This window comes from Coregonus lavaretus (genome assembly GCF_964263955.1).
Source record: "Coregonus lavaretus genome assembly, chromosome: 27".
Classification (NCBI taxonomy): Eukaryota; Metazoa; Chordata; class Actinopteri; order Salmoniformes; family Salmonidae; genus Coregonus; species Coregonus lavaretus.
The window spans coordinates 24,553,326-24,576,861 of NC_140014.1; the positions used below are offsets into that span (position 1 = coordinate 24,553,326).

The following is a 23,536-nucleotide window of genomic DNA, read 5'->3' on the forward strand; positions in this document are numbered from 1 at the left end:
CAAACCCTCCCCTAACCCGGACGACGCTGGGCCAATTGTGTGTCGCCTCATGGGTCTCCCAGGCGTGGCCGGCTGCGACACAGTCCGGGATCAAACCCAGATCTGTAGTGACGCCTCAAGCACTGCAGTGCCTTAGACCGCTGCGCCACTCGGGAGGCCCCTAACAATTATTAATTTGTAGACAAACTGGAATTAAAGCCAGACTGTTAGTGGCACAGATGGAACTATCAAAGCAGAAGATGCATCTCCTTCAAATGTTAATATTTGGTTGCGTTGACAACCAAACATAATTCAATATCCAGTTTGTCTACAAATTAATAATTGATATGTTTCCAACTCAACCAAAAATGTAAGTTAAAGAATCGTACTAAATCAAATCATATCAAAGTTTGATTTGATTTAGTCCTATTCTTTAACTTAGATTTTTGGTTGAGATGGAGACGTGAATCCAACATATCAATTATTATCTTGAAGATTACATTTCAAATCAACCAAAGCTTGAAACCCTAGGTCTACAGTACCAGTCAAAAGTTTGGGCACACCTACTCATTCAAGTGTTTTTCTTTACTTTTACTATTTTCTACATTGTAGAATAATAGTGAAAACATCAGAACTATGAAATAACACATATTGAATCATGTAGTAACCAAAAAAGGGTTAAACAAATCAAAATATATTTTATATTTGAGATTCTTCAAATAGCCAGCCTTGATGACAGCTTTGCACACTCTTGGCATTCTCTCAACCAGCTTCATGAGGTACTCACCTGGAATGCATTTCAATTAACAGGTGTGCCTTCTTAAAAGTTAATTTGTGATTTGTTTAAAACTTTTTTGGCTACTACATGATTCCATATGTGTTATTTCATAATTTTGATGTCTTCACTATTTTTCTACAATGTAAAAATAAAGAAAAACCCTTGAATGAGTAGGTGTGTCTAAACTTTTGACTGGTAGTGTATATGTATTGTCAATTTCTTTATTAAACCCTGGGTTGAATTGAAACAAAAGCCGTTGATGACTTTGCAAATGCTGTATAGGCCTAAATAGTATCATTGACGATATACTGTATGAGTTATAAAGTATGCTTACATTTAATTTGTTTTGTTAAACCTACCCTTTGGAATGACTTTGATAGCAACAGTGAATCTATTTAGTTATTAAGAGGTCTCTCAATAATCATTCTCACGATAGCACATTGGTAGTAGTCAGTGACAAATATTAATGCTAAGCAGGGCTGGGTTTGGTTAAAGCCTTGGATGGGAGACCAAATGGATAGCTGTAGATACACAGTTGAAGTCGGAAGTTTACATACACCTTAGCCAAATACATTTAAACTCAGTTTTTCACAATTCCTGACATTTTAATCCTAGTAAAAATTCCCTGTCTTAGGTCAGTTAGGATCACCACTTTATTTTAAGAATGTGAAATTTCAGAATAATAGTAGAGAGAATGATTTATTTCAGCTTTTATTTCTTTCATCACATTCCCAGTGGGTCAGAAGTTTACATACACTCAATTAGTATTTGGTAGCATTGCCTTTAAATTGTTTAACTTGGGTCAAACGTTTCGGGTAGCCTTCCACAAGCTTCCCACAATAAGTTGGGTGAATTTTGGCCCATTTCTCCTGACAGAGCTGGTGTAACTGAGTCAGGTTTGTAGGCCTCCTTGCTCGCACACGCTTTTTCAGTTCTGCCCACACATTTTCTATAGGCTTGAGGTCAGGGCTTTGTGATGGCCACTCCAATACCTTGACACCTTGACTTTGTTGTCCTTAAGCCATTTTGCCACAACTTTGGAAGTATGCTTGGGGTCATTGTCCATTTGGAAGACCCATTTGCGACCAAGCTTTAACTTCCTGATTGATGTCTTGAGATGTTGCTTCAATATATCCACATAATTTTCCTTCCTCATGTTGCCATCTATTTTGTGAAGTGCACCAGTCCCTCCTGCAGCAATGCACCACCACAGCATGATGCTGCCACCCCTGTTCTTCACAGTTGGGATGGTGTTGAAAAAAATGAAATGTATGCACTCACTAACTGTAAGTCGCTCTGGATAAGAGCGTCTGCTAAATGACTAACAATGTTAAAAATGTGTTCTTCGGCTTGCAAGCCACCCCCTTTTCCTCCAAACATAATGATGGTCATTATGGCCAAACAGTTCTATTTTTGTTTCATCAGACCAGAGGACATTTCTCCAAAAAGTAAGATATTTGTCCCCATGTGCAGTTGCAAACCGTAGTCTGGCTTTTTTATGGTGGTTTTGGAGCAGTGGCTTCTTCCTTGCTGAGCGGCCTTTCAGGTTATGTCGATATAGGACTCGTTTTACTGTGGATATACAGTGAGGGAAAAAAGTATTTGATCCCCTGCTGATTTTGTACGTTTGCCCACTGACAAAGAAATGATCAGTCTATAATTTTAATGGTAGGTTTATTTGAACAGTGAGAGACAGAATAACAACAACAAAATCCAGAAAAACGCATGTCAAAAATGTTATGAATTGATTTGCATTTTAAGGAGGGAAATACGTATTTGACCCCTCTGCAAAACATGACTTAGTACTTGGTAGCAAAACCCTTGTTGGCAATCACACATCTCAGGAGGGATTTTGTCCCACTCCTCTTTGCAGATCTTCTCCAAGTCATTAAGGTTTCGAGGCTGATGTTTGGCAACTCGAATCCTTCAGCTCCCTCCACAGATTTTCTATTGGATTAAGATCTGGAGACTGGCTAGGCCACTCCAGGACCTTAATGTGCTTCTTCTTGAGCCACTCCTTTGTTGCCTTGGCCGTGTGTTTTGGGTCATTGTCATGCTGGAATACCCATCCACGACCCATTTTCAACACCCTGGCTGAGGGAAGGAGGTTCACACCCAAGATTTGACGGTACATGGCCCCGTCCATCGTCCCTTTGATGCGGTGAAGTTGTCCTGTCCCCTTAGCAGAAAAACACCCCCAAAGCATAATGTTTCCACCTCCATGTTTGACGGTGGGGATGGTGTTCTTGGGGTTCAAACACGGCGAGTTGAGTTGATGCCAAAGAGCTCCATTTTGGTCTCATCTGACCACAACACTTTCACCCAGTTCTCCTCTGAATCATTCAGATGTTCATTGGCAAACTTCAGACGGGCCTGTATATGTGCTTTCTTGAGCAGGGGGACCTTGCGGGCGCTGCAGGATTTCATTTCTTCACGGCGTAGTGTGTTACCAATTGTTTTCTTGGTGACTATGGTCCCAGCTGCCTTGAGATCAATGACAAGATCCTCCCGTGTAGTTCTGGGCTGATTCCTCACCGTTTACAGGATCATTGCAGCTCCACGAGGTGAGATCTTGCATGGAGCCCCAGGCCGAGGGAGATTGACAGTTATTTTGTGTTTATTCCATTTGCGAATAATCGCACCAACTGTTGTCACCTTCTCACCAAGCTGCTCGGCGGTGGTCTTGTAGCCCATTCCAGCCTTGTGTAGGTCTACAATCTTGTCCCTGACATCCTTGGAGAGCTCTTTGGTCTTGGCCATGGTGGAGAGTTTGGAATCTGATTGATTGATTGCTTCTGTGGACAGGTGTCTTTTATACAGGTAACAAACTGAGATTAGGAGCACTCCCTTTAAGAGTGTGCTCCTAATCTCAGCTCGTTACCTGTATAAAAGACACCTGGGAGCCAGTAATCTTTCTGATTGAGAGGGGGTCAAATACTTATTTCCCTCATTAAAATGCAAATCAATTTATAACATTCTTGACATGCGTTTTTCTGGATTATTTTATTGTTATTCTGTCTCTCACTGTTCAAATAAACCTACCATTAAAATTATAGACTGATAATTTCTTTGTCAGTGGGCAAACGTACAAAATCAGAAGGGGATTAAATATTTTTTTCCCTCACTGTAGATACTTTTGTACCGGTTTCCTCCAGGATCTTCACAAGGTCCTTTGCTGTTGTTCTTGTACATTCATCTCTAGGAGACAGAACGCGTCTCCTTCCTGAGTGGTATGACGGCTGCGTGGTCCCACGGTGTTTATACTTGCGTACTATTGTTTGTACAGATGAGCGTGGTACCTTCAGGCATTTGGAAATTGCTCCCAAGGATGAACCAGACTTGTGGAGGTCTAGGCTGATTTCTTTTGATTTTCCCATGATGTCAAGCAAAGAGGCACTGAGTTTGAAGGTAGGCCTTGAAATACATCCACAGGTACACCTCCAATTGACTCAAATGATGTCAATTAGCCTATCAGAAGCTTCTAAAGCCATGACATCATTTTCTGGAATTTTCCAAGCTGTTTAAAGGCACAGTTAATTTAGTGTATGTAAACTTCTGACCCACTGGAATTGTGATACAGTGAAATAATCTGTCTGTAAACAATTGTTGGAAAAATTACTTGTCATGCACAAAGTAGATGTCCTAACCGACTTGCCAAAACTATATTTTGTTAACAAGAAATTTGTGCAGTGGTTGAAAAACGAGTTTTAATGACTCCAACCTTAAGTGTATGTAAACTTCCGACTTCAACTGTATCAACTCTCCTATAGTTTTTTCTTTCTGATGGTGGATATAACGTTGTTTCAAAAGGTACAAATTCAACGTATTTTATATAAGGTTTATCTATGTTAAGAATTGGTTACCATGATGACATAATCCTGTGGTTCAGATTTCACCCTTAAAACAACAATTTCAAATTCAATGTATTTTCCACGTACATTCCACGTCACAAAACATTGAAAAATGACATTGAAAAAACGTTGATTCAACCAATTTGTGCCCAGTGGGATATTAAATTATTAATTTGAAGACAAACTGAAATTTGATTACCAAACACAATTCAATATCACTTTTGCAATACAGTAAATAGCCTATTAACTTGTTAACAAATTATGTGTTGGATTCACGTCTCCAACCACAACAACAAAGAAGTTATAGAATGAGATTAAGCCAGTGGCCCAGATGAAACTATCCAAGCATTATATATCCTTTAAATGTTGATATTTGGTTGCGTTGTCAACCAAACACAATTCAATAATATTTGTGTAATAAGGTAATGTAACAGTATTTATTCAACCTTAAAATGAGTAACACATCTATGGCCACATTTTGAGGTTAGCCTACTGTAACTGTAAATATCTTATGTAACCAAGCGTGCATGTTCAAGATAGCATGCAAAGGTCGCAGGTCTGTGAAGATCTTCACAGTTGCTTTAATAATCTGCACAGAATCTTGAACAGCATTGATCACTTGCACCATGTACTTTTAATGTAATCTCAACTGCAACCCAGGTCATTTGGTTGTGCTATTAGATGAAGCACATAACACATTAAATATCTGACATGGTATTCAAATTTGAACTTTGTTGTGCTTTTAAATGGTTGATAGCGCAGTGATAACACATTTAGATGACAACTAAACCAAAAATCAGACATATTGTTTTTCTATTGGAATTTGGTTGTGCTTTTATACTGAACAAAAATGCAACATGCAACAATTTCATAGATTTTACGGAGTTACAGTTCATATGAGGAACTCAGTCAATTGAAATAAATTCATTAGGACCTAATCTATGCATTTCACATGACTGGGAATAAAGATATGTATCTGTTGGTCACAGATACCTTAAACAAATAGGTCTCACAATTGGCCTCAGGATCTCGTTACGGTATTTTTGTGCATTCAAATTGCCATCGATAAAATGCAGTTGTGTTCATTATCCGTAGCTTATGCCTGCCCATACCATAACCCCACCGCCACCATGGGGCACTCTGTTCACAACGTTGAACAGAGTGCCCCAGCAAACTGCTCACCCACACAACGCCATACAAGTGGTCTGCGGTTGTGAGGCCGGTTGGACATACTGCCAAATTCTCTAAAACGACATTGGAGGTGGCTTATGGTAGAGAAATGAACATTTAATTATCTGGCAACCACTCTGGTGGATATTCCTGCAGCCAACATGCCAATTGCACGCTCCCTCAACATTTTTGATATCTCTGGCATTGTGTTGTGTGACAAAACTACACATTTTAGAGTGGCCTTTTATTGTCCCAAGCACAAGGTGCACCTGTGTAATGATCATGCTGTTTAATCAGCTTCTTGATATGCCACACCTGTCAGGTGGATGGATTATCTTGGCAAAGGAGAAATTCTCACTAACAGGAATGTAATTTATATATTTTTTCAGTATAGAATCACAAGCTTGACAGAGTCAATGCGTGCTAGGAATATGGGACCAAATACTAAACTTTTTTTGGCCTGTGTTTGTTTTGCCGTGAGCCAGAGGCACCATTAGGAACTGAGTCAGTGTTACACAACAAGTTTACAGTCAGTCAGGACAGGAAACACCAGATTAAACCAACCACACTATACTTCCATTAACGTGTGTCTGTGTGTGGCTTCACTCTCTTTCTCTTTCTCTCCCCCTGTCTTTCCCTCCATCCCTCTCACACATACACACACGACCTACACATTAAGTCATTACCTCACCTTTACCTGCTAACTCAGCCATGCCCGTCGAACACCTCGGTGGCACGACATCACTGCTGTGTCACCTGATCTCAGATTATCGCTATTGGCTGGGTTAATCTGTCTCTCAAACAGCCAAGGCTCCAAAGGCCTTAGTGGGGAGGAGGTGGGGCCTCCAATAGAGATGGAGACAGACACCAGACAATTTAGTGATTCATTATGCAGGAAATTACTAATGACTCTGCTCTGTTCCTACCTTATTGCTTCTCCTGATTTAAAAAGTATTGCTTCTCCTCGTTACAGTGCTAATTCAAAGACGCTAGACAAACTTCAAAGATACCAGAGCGACAAGAGCCCAACCCCAGCATATTTTATTAATGTCTGTTTGAAGTTGTCCACATTTTTTTGGGACTGGTCAATATTGACACTGCAGCCCAGACGTTCCCCTTCTCATCCCCCTTCCCCATTAGGCTCTGTCGTATGACTGTGACAGACTCCTCTCTGCTGCCAGTCATTGGTCAGTGTCCTGGCCAACAGTAGCTCTCTGTTCAGTTCTCCTCTGTGTCTCCTGGTCCTACAATTGGTCACTGTCCTCGTGTGGTCTAACTCACCATACTATTTCACCTCACAGACATATTTTAGCAACAACTCTCAAAGGGGTTAGAGTAGGATAGTTTAGCAGTCACAAAATTAAATATAGCAGTATTTGCTGACTCACTGGTAATGGGGAACATACTGGAAATAATAGTTGAATAGTTGGCAAAAAATGTTTTGAAGTACAGATGTATGTGTTTAGGAGTCTGCAGGTCTGTAATGAGGTGTTGTTATGTTTTCCAGGGATCTTAAATTGGACAATGTGCTCCTTGATAAGGATGGACACTGTAAGCTGGCTGATTTCGGCATGTGCAAGGAGGGCATGTTTGAAGGTGTGGCCACGGGCACCTTCTGTGGGACTCCTGACTACATCGCCCCAGAGGTCAGTTTACCCCCCTCGACTCATACACCCCTTCCTCTGCTCTAAGATTGCATTCTTTACACCAATGGGAATCATGAATCATTGGTCTCCCATCATTCTTTCGAAGGTCATTGGAGTTCACATTCTTTAGGAGCCAGCCCCACTACATCACCCCACCACTCTGAATACCAATACTGTTAACACTGGTCTTCTAGTCAAGCCTCCCTGGTGGTTAGCAGCTAGATAACACACCTATGTTGGGTTGGCCACCTGAAACCATTTCAGTTCTGTCAGGAGAGCTCCATCTGCCTCTCACAGGCTCTGTTTGCCAACAGTCTTTAAATCCCCACCTCAAAATGCACCAAGAGAGGGGTCCTTGGTTTGTATATAAATTAGTGAGTTTATGAATGTGGAGTGTGCATGTGTTTGTACGGAAAGCATTTAGTCTGATTTTGATGTATGGCTTCATTGCCATCCCCAACACTCAGTCCTTAGTATATCCCAATGAAAAGCAGCTAAACTCAAGGACTGGTCTTGGCTCTGGAGTGTGGTGTTACATTTAGTAAAACTCCAGGTGATGTATTGTAGAAGCTCTCTACTATGGTGTGTAATGTGGTTTAATGTGATGTGTTGTGGGTACCCAGATCCTTCAGGAGATGCTGTATGGGCCGTCTGTGGACTGGTGGGCTCTCGGGGTGCTGCTCTACGAGATGCTGTCTGGCCACGCCCCATTCGAGGCGGAGAACGAGGACGACCTGTTTGAGTCCATCCTGAATGAGGAGATTATCTATGCATCCTGGCTGAGTGCTGATGCAGTCAATCTCCTGAAAGCTGTAAGTACAGCCTTAATCTGGAGCTCATCTATCTGTCCTGAATGACCACTGTTAATCATGTCAATAACAGTCAAAGCTGTTCATGTTACAGAGGCCTTTATATTGTTTACATCAGAGAATGTACAGTGGGGTCCAAAATTATTGACACCCTTGATAAATATGCGCAATAATGATTGTATAAAATAAATAATTAAAATACTGAGCTATGTTGTATGCATAAAAAAATTGGGAAATTATATTAATAAAATTGCTCAGAGAAAGAGATTTTTTCTCAAAAACGTAAGGGGTCAAAATGATTGACACACCTAAAGATTGTTATAAAAAAAGTAGTCAAAAGTTTAGGATTTGGTCCCATATTCCTAGCACGCAATGGCTACATCAAGCTTGGCACTGTACAAACGTGTTGGGGAGCCAGGCCCAGCCAATCAGAATTAGTTTTTCCCCACAAAAGGGCTTTATTACAGACAGAAATACTCCTCAGTTTCATTAGCAGTCCAGGTGGCTGGTCTCAGACGATCCTCCAGGTGAAGAAGCCGGATGTGGAGGTCCTGGGCTGGCGTGGTTACACGTTGTTTGTGGTTGTGAGGCCGGTTGGACGTACTGCCAAATTCTCTTATGGTAGAGAAATGAACATTCAATTCTCTGGCTACAGCTCTGGTGGACATTCCTGCAGTCAGCATGCCAATTGCACACTCCCTCAACTTGAGACATCTGTGTTGTGTGACAAAACTGCACATTTTAAAGTGGCCTTTTATTGTCCCCAGCACAAGGTGCACCTGTGTAATGATCATGCTGTTTAATCAGCTTCTTGATATGCCACACCTGTCTGAGGATGGATTATCTTGGCAAAGGAGAAATGCTCAATAATAGGGATGTAAACAAATTTGTGCACAAAATATGAGAGAAATAAGCTTTTTTGTGCATACGGAACATTTCTGGGATCTTTTATTTCAGCTCATTAAACATGTTGCGTTTATATTTTTTGTTCAGTATAGAATCACAAGCTTGATGTAGTCAATGCCTGCTAGGAATATGGGACCAAATACTAAACTTTAGACTACTTTATTTCTACAAATCTTTTGGGGTGTCAATCATTTTGACCCCTACCTTTAAAAAAATATATATATACTACTTGTTGAACAAAATATATTTCTCTCAGCAATTGTATTAGTATAAATAAATAGAAAATGTATTGGCACCCCTAGAAATTCTTATGAGTAAAATCTAACTGAAGTATATTCCCATTCGTATTTTACATTTTTAAGTTCACCTGAGTGAAGTTCACTTAAGTGGTAAGCCATGACTTCCTGTTTCACTGGGGTATAAATATGAGGTGACACACAGGCCAAGTTCCCATAGTCATCCATCACTATGGGAAAGACCTGAGAATACAGTAATGATGTGCGACAAAAGGTTGTTGAGCGGCACAAATCAGGAAATGGCTATAAGAACATAGCTCAAAGGTTGAAAATGCCCATTTCCACTATCACGGCAATAATTAAGAAGTTTAATGCAACTGGAGATGTAAACAATCGGCCTGGAAGAGGACGTGTGTCTATATTGACCCCACGCACAGTGAAGAGGATGGTTAGAGTGGCCAAAAAATCTCCAAGGATCACAGCTGGAGAATTTCAGACGTTAGTTGGGTCTTGGGGTCAGAAAGTCTCCAAAACTACGATCAGACGCCACCTACATAACCACAAGTTGTTTAGGAGGGTTGCCATAATAAAGCCTTTGCTGTCATCAAACAACAAACTCAAGCGCCTACAGTTTGCCAAATGTTACTGGAACTTTCAATGGGACCAGGTTCTATGGTCAGATGAGATCAAAATAGAGCTTTTTGGAAACAAACACCAGAGGTGGGTTTGGCGTAGACAGAAAGATAGCCATGCAGAAAAGTACCTCATCCCCACTGTGAAGTACGGTGGTGGATCTTTGATGTGGGGCTGTTTTTCTTCCAAAGTTCCCTGGACAACTTGTTAGGATACATGGTATCATGGACTCCATCATGTACCAGCAGATATTAAATCAAAACCTGACTGCCTCTGCTAGGAAGCTTAAACTGGGCCGTGGTTGGATCTTCCAGCAGGACAATGATCACACCTCAAAATCAACACAAAAATAGTTCACTGACCATAGAATCATGGTTTTTCCATGGCCATCCCAGTCCCCTGACCTAAACCCCATAGAAAACCTGTGGGATGAGCTGAAGAGGAGAGTCTACAAGCGTGGACCTCGGAATCTGAAGGATCTAGAGAGATTCTGTATGAAGGAATGGTCTCAGATCCCTTGCCATGTGTTCTCCAACCTCATTATGCATTATAGGAGAAGACTCAGAGCTGTTGTCTTGGCAAAGGGAGGTTGCACAAAGTATTGCATGAAGGGGTGCCAATAATTGTGGCACACATATTTGAGAAAAAATATTTGTTTTATGATAATTAATTTTTTATTTCAATGATTTTTGTGAATATTTTAAACAATACATTTTTTTCACAGCCTGTTTTGCTCATATATACCAAGAATGCCAATCTATCTATGTACAGATGTATATTTAGAGCTTTGTGGGGAAAAAACATTAAGTACCATTAGCCTACCAGTCAGCGGTTTGCATAATAGAATATCAACATTATAGACCACCATGTAGAGAGAAGCAGTAGCAGCAATGTAATGTATGTATGTAACACTTCCACGCAAACAGAACTGGCACCCAGACATCTGTGGCCACCAATGATCTCAGGGCTGAAAAATAATATAAGCCCTCAGGTTGGAGGGGTTTGGGGCTGGATTTTGGTCAGCGCATCGGGGTGGATAATAAATAATTTGGGTCGGGTCCTATTGTATGACACACAGTGCTCTCTCTCGCTTACATAACTATAGTCCACTACCCCACCACTGCTCTGGCTATAAATAACGCTGCCTCCTCTCCTCTGCTCCTCCACCTCCCTCCTCTACAGTGTTGTTATCCAAACATACTTCAGGAAGCAGCAGAGCCCTGGCCTCAGCCACTGATTTTGCTCCTAGCGACACATCATGTTATGTAAAGGCTAGCTCGTGTCGTCACATCCAGAGGCTTTCAACAGTTGAGTGGTTTTAACGCGCTGCTCTATTTATACCGAAAGCTGCTCGCTCACCAGGGTTCAACTTCCTGCAAGCAACGTCCTGCATGTTTGAGCCCTGGGACTGGTTCTTCAAACAGAGAGCACATTGTTTGTTATTTGACAGTTGAGATGCTGAGGTGGACATTTTCCCACCTCATATTTGACTGGAAAATAAGAGCGGGGTAAATGTGTCTCAGTGTCCCATTTCTTTGCATGTCTCTTTATCTGATATAGTAGTCTTGTTCCCTGCATGGTGTCTGTCTGCAGAGTTTAGTTCTCAGGCCTGACAGAGTGGATGGCACAGGCCTGGTGGAGCCAGTGTAAAATATGATAGACTCAAATAGGATTTCCCAATTTCCATTTTGTGGTCAGTTGAGGAGGGAATTACATAGTGCATTTGTTTCTGTCCCATCATGAACTGACTGACCCATTTCCTCTGCTCCTCTACCCTTCTCTCCTGGCCTCATCTTGTGTCTACTCTCCCCTCTTCTCTTCTCCTCTCCTTGTGAACTATTGTGTTAGAAAAAACAAAACGGGTAGAAAAAATGTAATGGCTCTGGGGTGATTAAGAGTGTGGCTTTGATTAAGTGTCACCTTAATTGTGGTCTAGTCTCAAATCAAAGTTTATTGGTTGCGTACACAGATTTGTAGATGTTATCGCAGGTGCAGCGAAATGCTTGTGTTTCTAGCTTCAGCAGAGCAGTAGTACCTAGCAAAAAAAATTATACACAAATAAAAAATTTAAATAAAAAATTATATAGGATGAGTCGTGACTTGAATACAGTATATACACATAAAGTGGGTGAAACCGTATCTAAACATTATTAAAGTGACCAGTGTTCAATGAATCTATGTACAGTACCAGTCAAAAGTTTGGACACACCTACTCATTCCAGGGTTTTTCTTTCTTTTTACGATTTTCTACATTGTAGAATAATAATAAAGACATCAAAACTATGAAGTTACACATATGGAATCATGTAGTAACCAAAAAAGTGTTAAACAAATCAAAATATATTTTATTATTTGAGATCCTTCAAATAGCCACCCTTTGTCTTGATGACGGCTTTGCAGACTCTTGGCATTCTCTCAACCATCCTCAACCCTCGAATTAGGAGGCGCGCACACCACCCACCGCTTCCAAGTATACTACTTGCTAATGTTCAGTCTCTGGTTAACAAGCTCGACGAGCTCCGGGCAAGGATTTCTTTCCAGAGAGACATCAAGGCCTGTAATATACTTTTTTTTTCTTTTTTTTAACCTTTATTTAACCAGGTAAGCCAGTTGAGAACAAGTTCTCATTTACAACTGCGACCTGGCACCTGACTTTGTTTCACAGAAACATGGCTCTCTGGGGATATTCTGTCGAAATCGGTCCAGCCAGATGGGTTCTCAGTTCATCGCGCAGACAGGAATAAATATCTCTCCGGGAAGCAGAAGGGCGGAGGTGTGTGTTTCATGATTAACGACTCATGGTGTAATTGTAGTAACATACAGGAACTTTGTGAAGTCCTTCTGTTCACCTGACCTAGAATACCTCACAATCAAATTCTGACCGTATTATCTCCCAAGATAATTTTTTTGGTTATAGTCACGGCCGTGTATATCCCCCCTCAAGCCAATACCGCGACGGCCCTCAAAGAACTTCACTGGACTTTATGCAAACTGGAAACCACATATCCTGAGGCTGCATTTATTGTAGCCAGGGATTTTAACAAAGCAAATTTGAGGACTAGGCTGCCGAAGTTCTATCAACATATCAACTGTTGTATTCGCGCTGCTAAAATCCTTGACCATTGCTATTCGAACTTCCGGGATGGTTATAAGGCCCTCCCCCGCCCTCCTTTCGGCAAATCTGACCACGACTCCATTTTGCTCCTCCCTTCCTATGTAAGAATGCTGTTCATAGACTATAGCTCAGCATTTAACACCATAGTACCCTCCAAGCCCATCATTAAGCTTGAGGCCCTGGGTCTGAACCCCACCCTGTGCAACTGGGTCCTGGACTTCCTGACGGGCCGCCCCCAGGTGGTGAAGGTAGGAAAACAACATCTCCACTTTGCTGATCCTCAACACTGGGGCCCCACAAGGGAGCGTGCTCAGCCCCCTCCTGTACTCCCTGTTCACCCATGACTGCATGGCCAAGTACGCCTCCAACTCAATCATCAAGTTTGCAGACGACAGTGTAGGCTTGATTACCAACAATGACGAGACCGCCTACAGGGAGGAGGTGAGCGCTCTGGGAGTGTGGTGCCAGGAAAATAATCTCTCTCTCAACGTCAACAAAACAAAGGAGATGATCGTGGACTTCAGGAAACAGCAGAGGGTGCACCCCCCTATCCACATCGACGGGACCGCAGTGGAGAAGGTAGAAAGCTTCAAGTTTCTTGGCGTACACATCACTGACAAACTGAAATGGTCCACCCACGCAGACAGTGTGGTGAAGAAGGCGCAACAGAGCCTCTTCAACCTCAGGAGGCTGAAGAAATTTGGCTTGGCACCTAAAACCCTCACAATTTTTTACAGATGCACAATTGAGAGCATCCTGTCGGGCTGTATCACCGCCTGGTACGGCAACTGCACCGCCCGCAACCGCAGGGCTCTCCAGAGGGTGGTGCGGTCTGCCGAACGCATTACCGTGTGTAAACTACCCGCCCTCCAAGACCCCTACAGCACCCGATGTCACAGGAAGGCCAAAAAGATCATCAAGGACATCAACCACCCGAGCCACTGCCTGTTCACCCCGCTATCATCTAGAAGGCGAGGTCAGTACAGGTGCATCAAAGCTAGGACCAAGAGAATTAAAAACAGCTTCTATCTCAAGGCCATCAGACTGTTAAATAGCCATCACTAGCACATTAGAGGCTGCTGCTGCCTATTGAAATCACTGGCCACTTTAAGAAATGGAACACTAGTCACTTTAATAATGTTTACATATCTTGCACTACTCATCTCATATGTACATACTGTATACTATTCTATAATATTCTACTGTATCTTAGTCCATGCCGCTCTGTCATTGCTTGTCCATTTATGTATATATTCTAAAATTCCAATTTGTGTGTATTGGGTATATGTTGTGAAATTGTTAGATATTACTGCACTGTCGGAGCTAGAAGCACAAGCATTTCGCTACACCTGCAAAACACGTGTATGTGACAAATAAATGTTGATTTGATTTGATGAGGTAGTCACCTGGAATGCATTTCAATTAACAGGTGTGCCTTCTTAAAAGATAATTTGTGGAATTTCTTAATGCGTTTGAGCTAATCAGTTGTGTTGTGACAAGGTAGGGGGGGGGGGTATACAGAAGATAGCCCTATTTGGTAAAAGACCAAGTCCATATTATGGCAAGAACAGCTCAAATAATCAAAGAGAAACGACAGTCCATCATTACATTTACATTTTACATTTACTTTAAGACATGAAGGTCAGTCAATACGGAACATTTCAAGAACTTTGAAAGTTTCTTCAAGTGCAGTTGCAAAAACCATCAAGCGCTATGATAAAACTGTCTCTCATGAGGACGGCCACAAGAATGGAAGACCCAGAGTTACCTCTGCTTCAGAGGATTAAGTTCATTAGAGTTATCAGCCTCAGAAATTGCTGCCCAAATAAATGCTTCACAGAGTTCAAGTAACAGACGCATCTCAACATCAACTGTTCAGAGGGGACTGTGTGAATCAGGCCTTCATGGTCGAACTGCTGTAAAGAAACCACTACTAAAGGACACCAATAATAAGAAGAGACCTGCTTGGGCCAAGAAACACGAGCAATGGACATCAGACCGGTGGAAATTTGTCCTTTGGTCTGGAGTCAAAATTGGAGATTTTAGGTTCAAACCACTGTGTCTGTGAGACGCGGTGTGGGTGAACGGATGATCTCCACATGTGTATTTCCCACCATAAAGCATGGAGGAGGAGGTGTTATGGTGTGGGGGTGCTTTGCTGGTGACACTGTCTGTGATTTATTTAGAATTCAAGGCACACTTAACCAGCATGGCTACCACAGCATTCTACAGCGATACGCCATCCCATCTGGTTTGGGCTTAGTGGGACTATCATTTGTTTTTCAACAGGACAATGACCCAACACACCTCTAGGCTGTCTAAGGGCTATTTTACCAAGAAGGAGAGTGATGGAGTGCTGCATCAGATGACCTTGCCTCCACAATCCCCTGACCTCAACCCAATTTGAGATGGTTTGGGATGAGTCGGACCGCAGAGTGACGAAAAAGCAGCCAACAAGTGCTCAGCATATGTGGGAACTCCTTCAAGACTGTTGGACAAGCATTCCAGGTGAAGCTATTTGTGAGAATGCTAAGAGTGTGCAAAGCTGTCATCAAGGCAAAGGGTGGCTATTTGAAGAAAATCAAATATAAAATATATTTGACATTTTACATTACATTTTAGTCATTTAGCAGACGCTCTTATCCAGAGCGACTTAGTTAGTGAGTGCATACATTTTCATCATTTTGATTTGATTTGTCTAACACTTGTTTACTACATGATTCCATATGTGTTATTTCATAGTTTTGATGTCTTCACTATTATTCTACAATGTAAAAAATAGCTAAAATTAAGAAAAACCCTTGAATGAGTAGGTTTGTCCAAACTTTTGACTGGTAGTGTACATAGGGCAACAGTCTCTAAGGTTCAGGGCAGGGTACTGTGCGGAGGCCGGCTGGTGGTGACTGTTTAACAGTCTGATGGCCTGGAGATAGAAGCTGTTTCTCAGTCTCTCGGTCTCAGCTTTGATGCACCTGTACTCTCTCTGACTTCTAGATGGTAACTGTAGATGTCCTGGAGGGCAGGCAGTGTGGCCCCGGTGATGCGTTGGGCTGAATGGACCACTCTGCAATTGCCGTACCAGGCTATGATGCAGCCCAACCGGATGCTCTCAATGGTGCATCTGTGGAAGTTCGTGAGGGTCTTAGGGGCCAAGCCAAATTTCTTCAGCCTCCCGAGGTTGAAGAGGCGCAGTTGTGCCTTCTTCACCATCCTTTCTGTGTGAATGGACCATTTTTCAGGTTGTCAGTGATGTGCACACCGAGGAACTTGATGCTATTGACCCTCTCCACTGCGGCCCTGTTGATGTGGATGGGGCATGCTCTCTCTGCTGTCCCCTGTAGTCCACAATCAGCTCCTTCGTTTTGTTGATGTTGAGGGAGAGATTATTTCCCTGGCACCACTCTGCCAGGGCTCTCACTTCCTCCCTGTAGGCAGTCTCATCGTTGTTGGTAATCAGGCCTACCACTGTTGGGTCGTCAGAAAACTTTATGATTGAGTTGGAGACGTGCGTGGCCACGCAGTCATGGGTGAACAGGGAGTACAGGAGGGGGCTGAGCACACACCCCTGTGGGGCCCCCGTGTTGAGGATCAGTGTGGCAGAGGTGTTGTTGCCTACCTTCACCGCTTGGGCTCGACCCCTCAGGAAGTCCAGGACTCAGCTTAGTGATGAGCTTGGAGGGTACTATGGAGTTGAAGGCTGAGCTGTAGTCGATGAACAGCATTCTTGCATAGGTATTTCTCTTGTCCAGGTGGGATAGGGCCATGTGTAGTGCAATGGCGATTGCGTCGTCCGTGGATCTGTTGGGGCGATATGCAAATTGTAGTGGGTCTAGGGTGTCTGGTAAGGTGGAGGTAATATAGTTGTTAACTAACCTCTCAAAGCACTTCATGATGACAGAAGTGAGTGCTACGGGGCGATAGTCATTTAGTTCAGTTACCTTCGCTTTCTTGAAGCAAGTGGGGACAACAGACTGGGATATGGAGAGATTGAATATGTCCGTAAACACTCCAGCCAGCTGTTCTGCACATGCTCTGAGTACGCAGTTTGGGATGCAATGCTAAGGTTTACACAATTAAATGGCTTACTCTTATCGGCAATGGAGAACGAGAGCACACAGTTCTCGTGAGCGTCGGGGCCTGTGTCGGCTGCTCAATGTTGTTTTCCTCGCAGCAGGTGAAGAAGGTGTTTAGTTCGTCCGGGAGCAAGGCGTAGGTGTCCGCGACATGGCTGGCTTGACATTAGAGTATATTGTGTAGATCGTTTACAAAAAAGGACAATTCAATTCATTTTAATCCCACTTTGTAACACTTACAACATTTGGAAAAAGTCAATGGGTGTGAATACTTTGAGGGCACTGTACGTCTCGTGTCTGAGCCGTTAAATTGCGACTCCACTTTGTCCCTGTACTGTCATTTTGTCTCTGATTGCCTTACAGAGGTCGTAGCTGATCTGTTTGTACACGTCCATGTTCCCGCGAATGCTGCCATCTATCCACGGTTTTTGGTTTGGATAAGTTCTAATCGTCACAGTGGGAACAACATCCTCTATGTACTTCCTAATTAACCCAGTCACCGAGTTAGTGTATACGTCAATACTATTCTCAGAGGCGACCTGGAACATTTCCCAGTTCGTGTGATCAAAACAATCTTGAAGCATAGATTCCGATTGGTCAGACCAACATTGAACAGTCCTTACCACAGGAGCTTCTTATTTAAATTCCTACCTATAGGTGGGGAGGAGCAGAATAGAGGCATGATCTGATTTGCCGAAGGGAGGGCTTTTTTTTGTTTAGTTTATTAATTCAGCCATTTAAAAAAAACAAGCACACAAAAACTTGAAAAGCCAAACATGCACATTAGTAAAATCGAGGATAACACACAAAGTCTAGGACAGGGTTCTTCAATTCCGGTCCTGGAGGGCCGAAACACCTCTGTTTTTCATCATCTCCTTCTAATCAGGGGCTAATTCAGACCTGGGACACCAGGTGAGTGCAATTAACTACCAGGTAGAAATCAAAAACAGAAGTGTTTTGGCCCTCCAGGACCGGAATTGAAGAACCCTGGTCTAGGACATATTTCCACAAGATGGCTAGGCAAGATCCAACACGGTTGCACACAGTATGACAGCGAGATAATAAAACATAAAAACTAAAAATAAGAACATGTATCTTATTGCAGTTACATCGTAAGGTACATTCAAATTGGCACAGAAGACATCAGACAGGTTTTTTATTTTTAAAACTGCCCAGAGAAGATGTCGTTTTTATGGGCAGAGGCCACTCATTCCACTCTGAGGACCCAGTATACAAGAAAGTACCTTTCCCAGCGTTACTCTTGAACCTGTATAAGCACACATTAGCAACACCTGATCTAGTGCTGTTATTGTGTGCATCCCTAACATTGGGAAAGTAATCAGTTAGATATCTGGGCGCAGAACCATAAATACTCCTGTAAACCAAACCCAGTCTAATCTGGGACACCCTAGCCTCAACAGGCAGCCAGTTGAGTTCCTGAAAGCAGCTCCTGCCTATGTGAGTACGTGGACTCACCTTCAATACTACCCTGATCAGCTTATTCTGGGCTGTATGGAGTACTAGCATATTCAAAATGGCATTGAATGAGGGCAGTGGCTAGCACTCTCATGGAATCCTCATCAAGCAGCTTGGACTTTCTAGCCAAAAATGTAGTGCTGGGCGGGGGAGGGACTTGTAGCCGTCACGGAAGGGAGAGTATTAATGTTCTGTTAACTGTGTTTGGGTCTGGTGTGGCAAGGCCTATTAATCTTGGGGTGAATCTGGTCCCATTCATCATTGGAGAGGGAGGGCTGCTCATTAGTTTTGGCTGATTGGGAATGTCACTGCTAGCCCCATAGACTCCTCAGCCAACACAGCGGTCCAAAACATTAATTTGTTCCTCTGGAATCCTCAAGAAGACTGTTTTTTGTTGAATTTTGTTGTGTTTTCTTTGACTTCCCCTCGGCTGCTCTAACCCGACAACATCAGACGTTGGTGAGCAAATCTCAACAGTCAAATTATGAGCCACATTCAAATTATTATACTTCATTAACAAACATTATTATATTTTACTTTTATTTACTTCTCATATGCGATTATATTTCTGTTCTCTCCACAGTTCCTGACTAAGAACCCAGCCCGGCGTCTAGGCTGCATGGCGGAAGAGGGTGGGGAGAATGCTGTGACTAGCCATGCCTTCTTCACTGGAATCGACTGGGACAAGCTGAACCGCAGGGAGCTGGAGCCGCCCTTCAAACCCCGCATCGTGAGGCACACACACACACACACACCTGATAGACACACACACACACACACCTGATACACATGATTGATGTCATTAAAAACTGTTTACAGTAGACATTACAGTAGAATTGTAATACCTACCTCTGTCTTATCTTACCATTTATAATACACACCCAGTTTTACTCTCTTAACCATTGTATTACAGTATGGTAGGTAGTGGCCTGGGTTATGAAAGACATGGAAGGCGGTACAGTGAGGGGAAAAAAGTATTTAATCCCCTGCTGATTTTGTACGTTTGTCCACTGACAAAGAAATGATCAGTCTATAATTTTAATGGTAGGTTTATTTGAACAGTGAGAGACAGAATCACAACAAAAAAATCCAGAAAAACGCATGTCAAAAATGTTATAAATTGATTTGCATTTTAATGAGGGAAATAAGTATTTGACCCCCTCTCAATCAGAAAGATTTCTGGCTCCCAGGTGTCTTTTGTACAGGTAATGAGCTGAGATTAGGAGCACACTCTTAAAGGGAGTGCCCCTAATCTCAGTTTGTTACCTGTATAAAAGACACCTGTCCACAGAAGCAATCAATCAATCAGATTCCAAACTCTCCACCATGGCCAAGACCAAAGAGCTCTCCAAGGATGTCAGGGACAAGATTGTAGACCTACACAAGGCTGGAATGGGCTACAAGACAATCGGCAAGCAGCTTGGTGAGAAGGTGACAACAGGTGGTGCGATTATTCGCAATTGGAAGAAACACAAAATAACTGTCAATCTCCCTTGGCCTGGGGCTCCATGCAAGTCTCACCTCGTGGAGTTGCAAAGATCATGAGAACGGTGAGGAATCAGCCCAGAACTACACGGGAGGATCTTGTCAATGATCTCAAGGCAGCTGGGACCATAGTCACCAAGAAAACAATTGGTAACACACTACGCCATGAAGGACTGAAATCCTGCAGCGCCTGCAAGGTCCCCCTGCTCAAGAAAGCACATATACAGGCCCGTCTGAAGTTTGCCAATGAACATCTGAATGATTCAGAGGAGAACTGGGTGAAAGTGTTGTGGTCAGATGAGACCAAAATGGAGCTCTTTGGCATCAACTCAACTCGCCGTGTTTGGAGGAGGAGGAATGCTGCCTATGACCCCAAAAACACCATCCCCACCGTCAAACATGGAGGTGGAAACATTATGCTTTGGGGGTGTTTTTCTGCTAAGGGGACAGGACAACTTCACCTCATCAAAGGGACGATGGACGGGGCCATGTACCGTCAAATCTTGGGTGAGAACCTCCTTCCCTCAGCCAGGGCATTGAAATGGTCGTGGATGGGTATTCCAGCATGACAATGACCCAAAACACACGGCCAAGGCAACAAAGGAGTGGCTCAAGAAGAAGCACATTAAGGTCCTGGAGGGGTCTAGCCAGTCTCCAGACCTTAATCCCATAGAAAATCTGTGGAGGGAGCTGAAGGTTCGAGTTGCCAAACGTCAGGTTCGAAACCTTAATGACTTGGAGAAGATCTGCAAAGAGGAGTGGGACAAAAACCCTCCTGAGATGTGTGCAAACCTGGTGGCCAACTACAAGAAACATCTGACCTCTGTGATTGCCAACAAGGGTTTTGCCACCAAGTACTAAGTCATGTTTTGCAGAGGGGTCAAATACTTATTTCCCTCATAAAAATGCAAATCAATTTATAACATTTTTGACATGCGTTTTTCTGGATTTTTTTGTTGTTATTCTGTCTCTCACTGTTCAAATAAACCTACCATTAAAATTATAGACTGATCATGTCTTTGTCAGTGGGCAAACTTACAAAATCAGCAGGGGATCAAATACTTTTTTCCCCTCACTGTATCTGTTTGCAGTTACCCCAAAGTATTTACAGGACCTCTCACTGATATTTTGTGTTATTGTACCTCCAATCCTGTCTAACCAATACTTCACTTCCAGAAAACTGCAGAGGACGTGAACAACTTTGACCCAGACTTCACCCAGGAGGAGCCCACCCTGACGCCCATTGAGGACCTCCTTCCCTCCGTCAACCAAGACGAGTTCCACAACTTCTCCTTCACTGCTCCTGAGCTGCTGGATGACTAGGAGGCCCTGTGTGACACCCCAGCACCCACAGACTTTTCATGGTGCTCTCTGTCATACCTCCCCCTTTCTGCCTTGGCCCCTTTGACTCTTGACCCCTTCTCTCTGACCCTACTGACTTCTACTTTTGCCCAATGGGGAGGCAGTTTGAGTGGAAGAGGCTGACTTCCAGATACATGAGGACTCATGAGGATTCACTGTGCTGCTGTGAAAGAGGCAGATGGTGACTTACTGATTGGGGCTGTATTGGATCATATGGACTCTTACTGTATCACTGTAAAACATCTCCAGCTTCTGACATTCTCAATTAAATTCTTGCAGCAGGATTGTTGCGTAACTTCGTCTTGGCACTGTGGGATATGACATCACTGTCTCGTCACTGTGGGATATGACTAACTGGTTCTGTGTTGAGACAGAGAGAGGTTGCTCAATGAGGTCTGATTTTAATCAGAGATTCTCTATTTTTCCATGCTCCTTCCTGTCACCTTTGGAAAACATGGGACAGTTCTGACTTGTAATCTTGCTCAAAGTGTATTACTGATCTTACAAACTTTGGTTGACTGAAATGCAAAGCAATGTTAATGGAAATGTGTCCCCTGATACAGAAAGATGAATTTTCCTACGGTTCCTTCAAGATAAATACAAGCAATTTTTGAACTAATGGGAATTTTCTGTTTGTGTCTTTATTAACTTGACATACATCTTGTTCAATGCTGTGACCAGTGGGACAATATATATATATATTTTTTAATGCATGCCAGCAAAACCACTACACAACACTAAACAATACATTCATTGCACTATAACGGTGACAAACGGTGCCCACAAACTGTTAGGGCCTACATAAAGCTGTCCCAACAGCAGAGCTTTCTTTTCAGCACCATGGAGTGAATCCTTACCACTGCTACACCTGGCTATCAGCGGAGCCTTGTCTGGCAGTGAAACAGTTCATTCATCCTCATTTACTGCCTTTAAAAAAACATAGCTGATTTGGCTGACTTGCTTAAACAAATGTGGTTTCTACTGACAATTGAGATGTACAAACTATGGCATAAGGGAACGACGAGCGGATAAGAGGCAATCCGTCATTTCGATTAAGACATTAATGAACGAGCTAGGACGGACAAAGTCAATATAACTATTTGTTCAGCACTTTTGAAATGTACAGCGACAGAATTCAGAACATGGACCGTTCTTACAGTATTCTCCCTGTACACCAAGTCAGAACCATAGGATAAATAAAGTGGACATATAAGCAGACAATGAAAGCTCTTACAATTTTCTATGATTACATTTCTCTAAAACAGGCTATAGGCTAAATATGCACCACCAAGTCAGAACAGTAGGCTAAGTTATGAGGGGGGAAAGGGACCAAATTATTAGGGTGAGGCACATCGCCTACTAACAGCTTACTACACAACATACAGTGGCTTGCGAAAGTATCCACCCCCCTTGGCATTTTTCCTATTTTGTTGCCTTACAACCTGGAATTAAAATTGATTTTTTGGGGGTTTGTATCATTTGATTTACACAACATGCCTACCACTTTGAAGATGCAAAATATTTGTGATTGTGAAACAAACAAGACATAAGACAAAAAAACAGAACTTGAGCGTACATAACTATTTTTTCTGGCCACTCTTCCGTAAAGCCTAGCTCTGTGGAGTATACGGCTTAAAGTGGTCCTATGGACAGATACTCCAATCTCCGCTGTGGAGCTTTGCAGCTCCTTCATGGTTATCTTTGGTCTCTTTGTTGCCTCTCTGATTAATGCCCTCCTTGCCTAGTCTGTGAGTTTTGGTGGGCGGCCCTCTCTTGGCAGGTTTGTTGTGGTGCCATATTCTTTCAATTTTTTAATAATGGATTTAATGGTGCTCCGTGGGATGTTCAAAGTTTCTGATATTTTTTTATAACACAACCCTGATCTGTACTTCTCCACAACTTTGTCCCTGACCTGTTTGGAGAGCTCCTTGGTCTTCATGGTGCCGCTTGCTTGGTGGTGCCCCTTGCTTAATGGTGTTGCAGACTCTGGGGCCTTTCAGAACAGGTGTATATATAC

The 23,536-nt window shown here is 42.7% G+C and overlaps 1 protein-coding gene across 3 annotated transcripts in view; it reads left to right on the forward strand.

The window, feature by feature from the left end:
* prkcha (protein kinase C, eta, a) overlaps positions 1-22,138 on the forward strand; it is a 47,215-nt gene extending 25,077 nt beyond the window's left edge. For 2 of the 3 annotated variants that reach the window (XM_084143739.1, XM_084143738.1), the window contains exons 12-15: positions 7,286-7,424; positions 8,048-8,236; positions 19,256-19,402; positions 21,334-22,138. In XM_084143739.1, coding sequence (XP_083999865.1) covers positions 7,286-7,424; positions 8,048-8,236; positions 19,256-19,402; positions 21,334-21,480 — 622 coding nt within the window. In that variant the 3' untranslated portion in view covers positions 21,481-22,138. Of the gene's footprint in view, positions 1-7,285; positions 7,425-8,047; positions 8,237-15,412; positions 16,635-19,255; positions 19,403-21,333 lie in introns of those variants that run through there. The other variant, XM_084143740.1, reaches the window with a different exon arrangement.
* Positions 22,139-23,536: the final 1,398 nt, after the last annotated feature.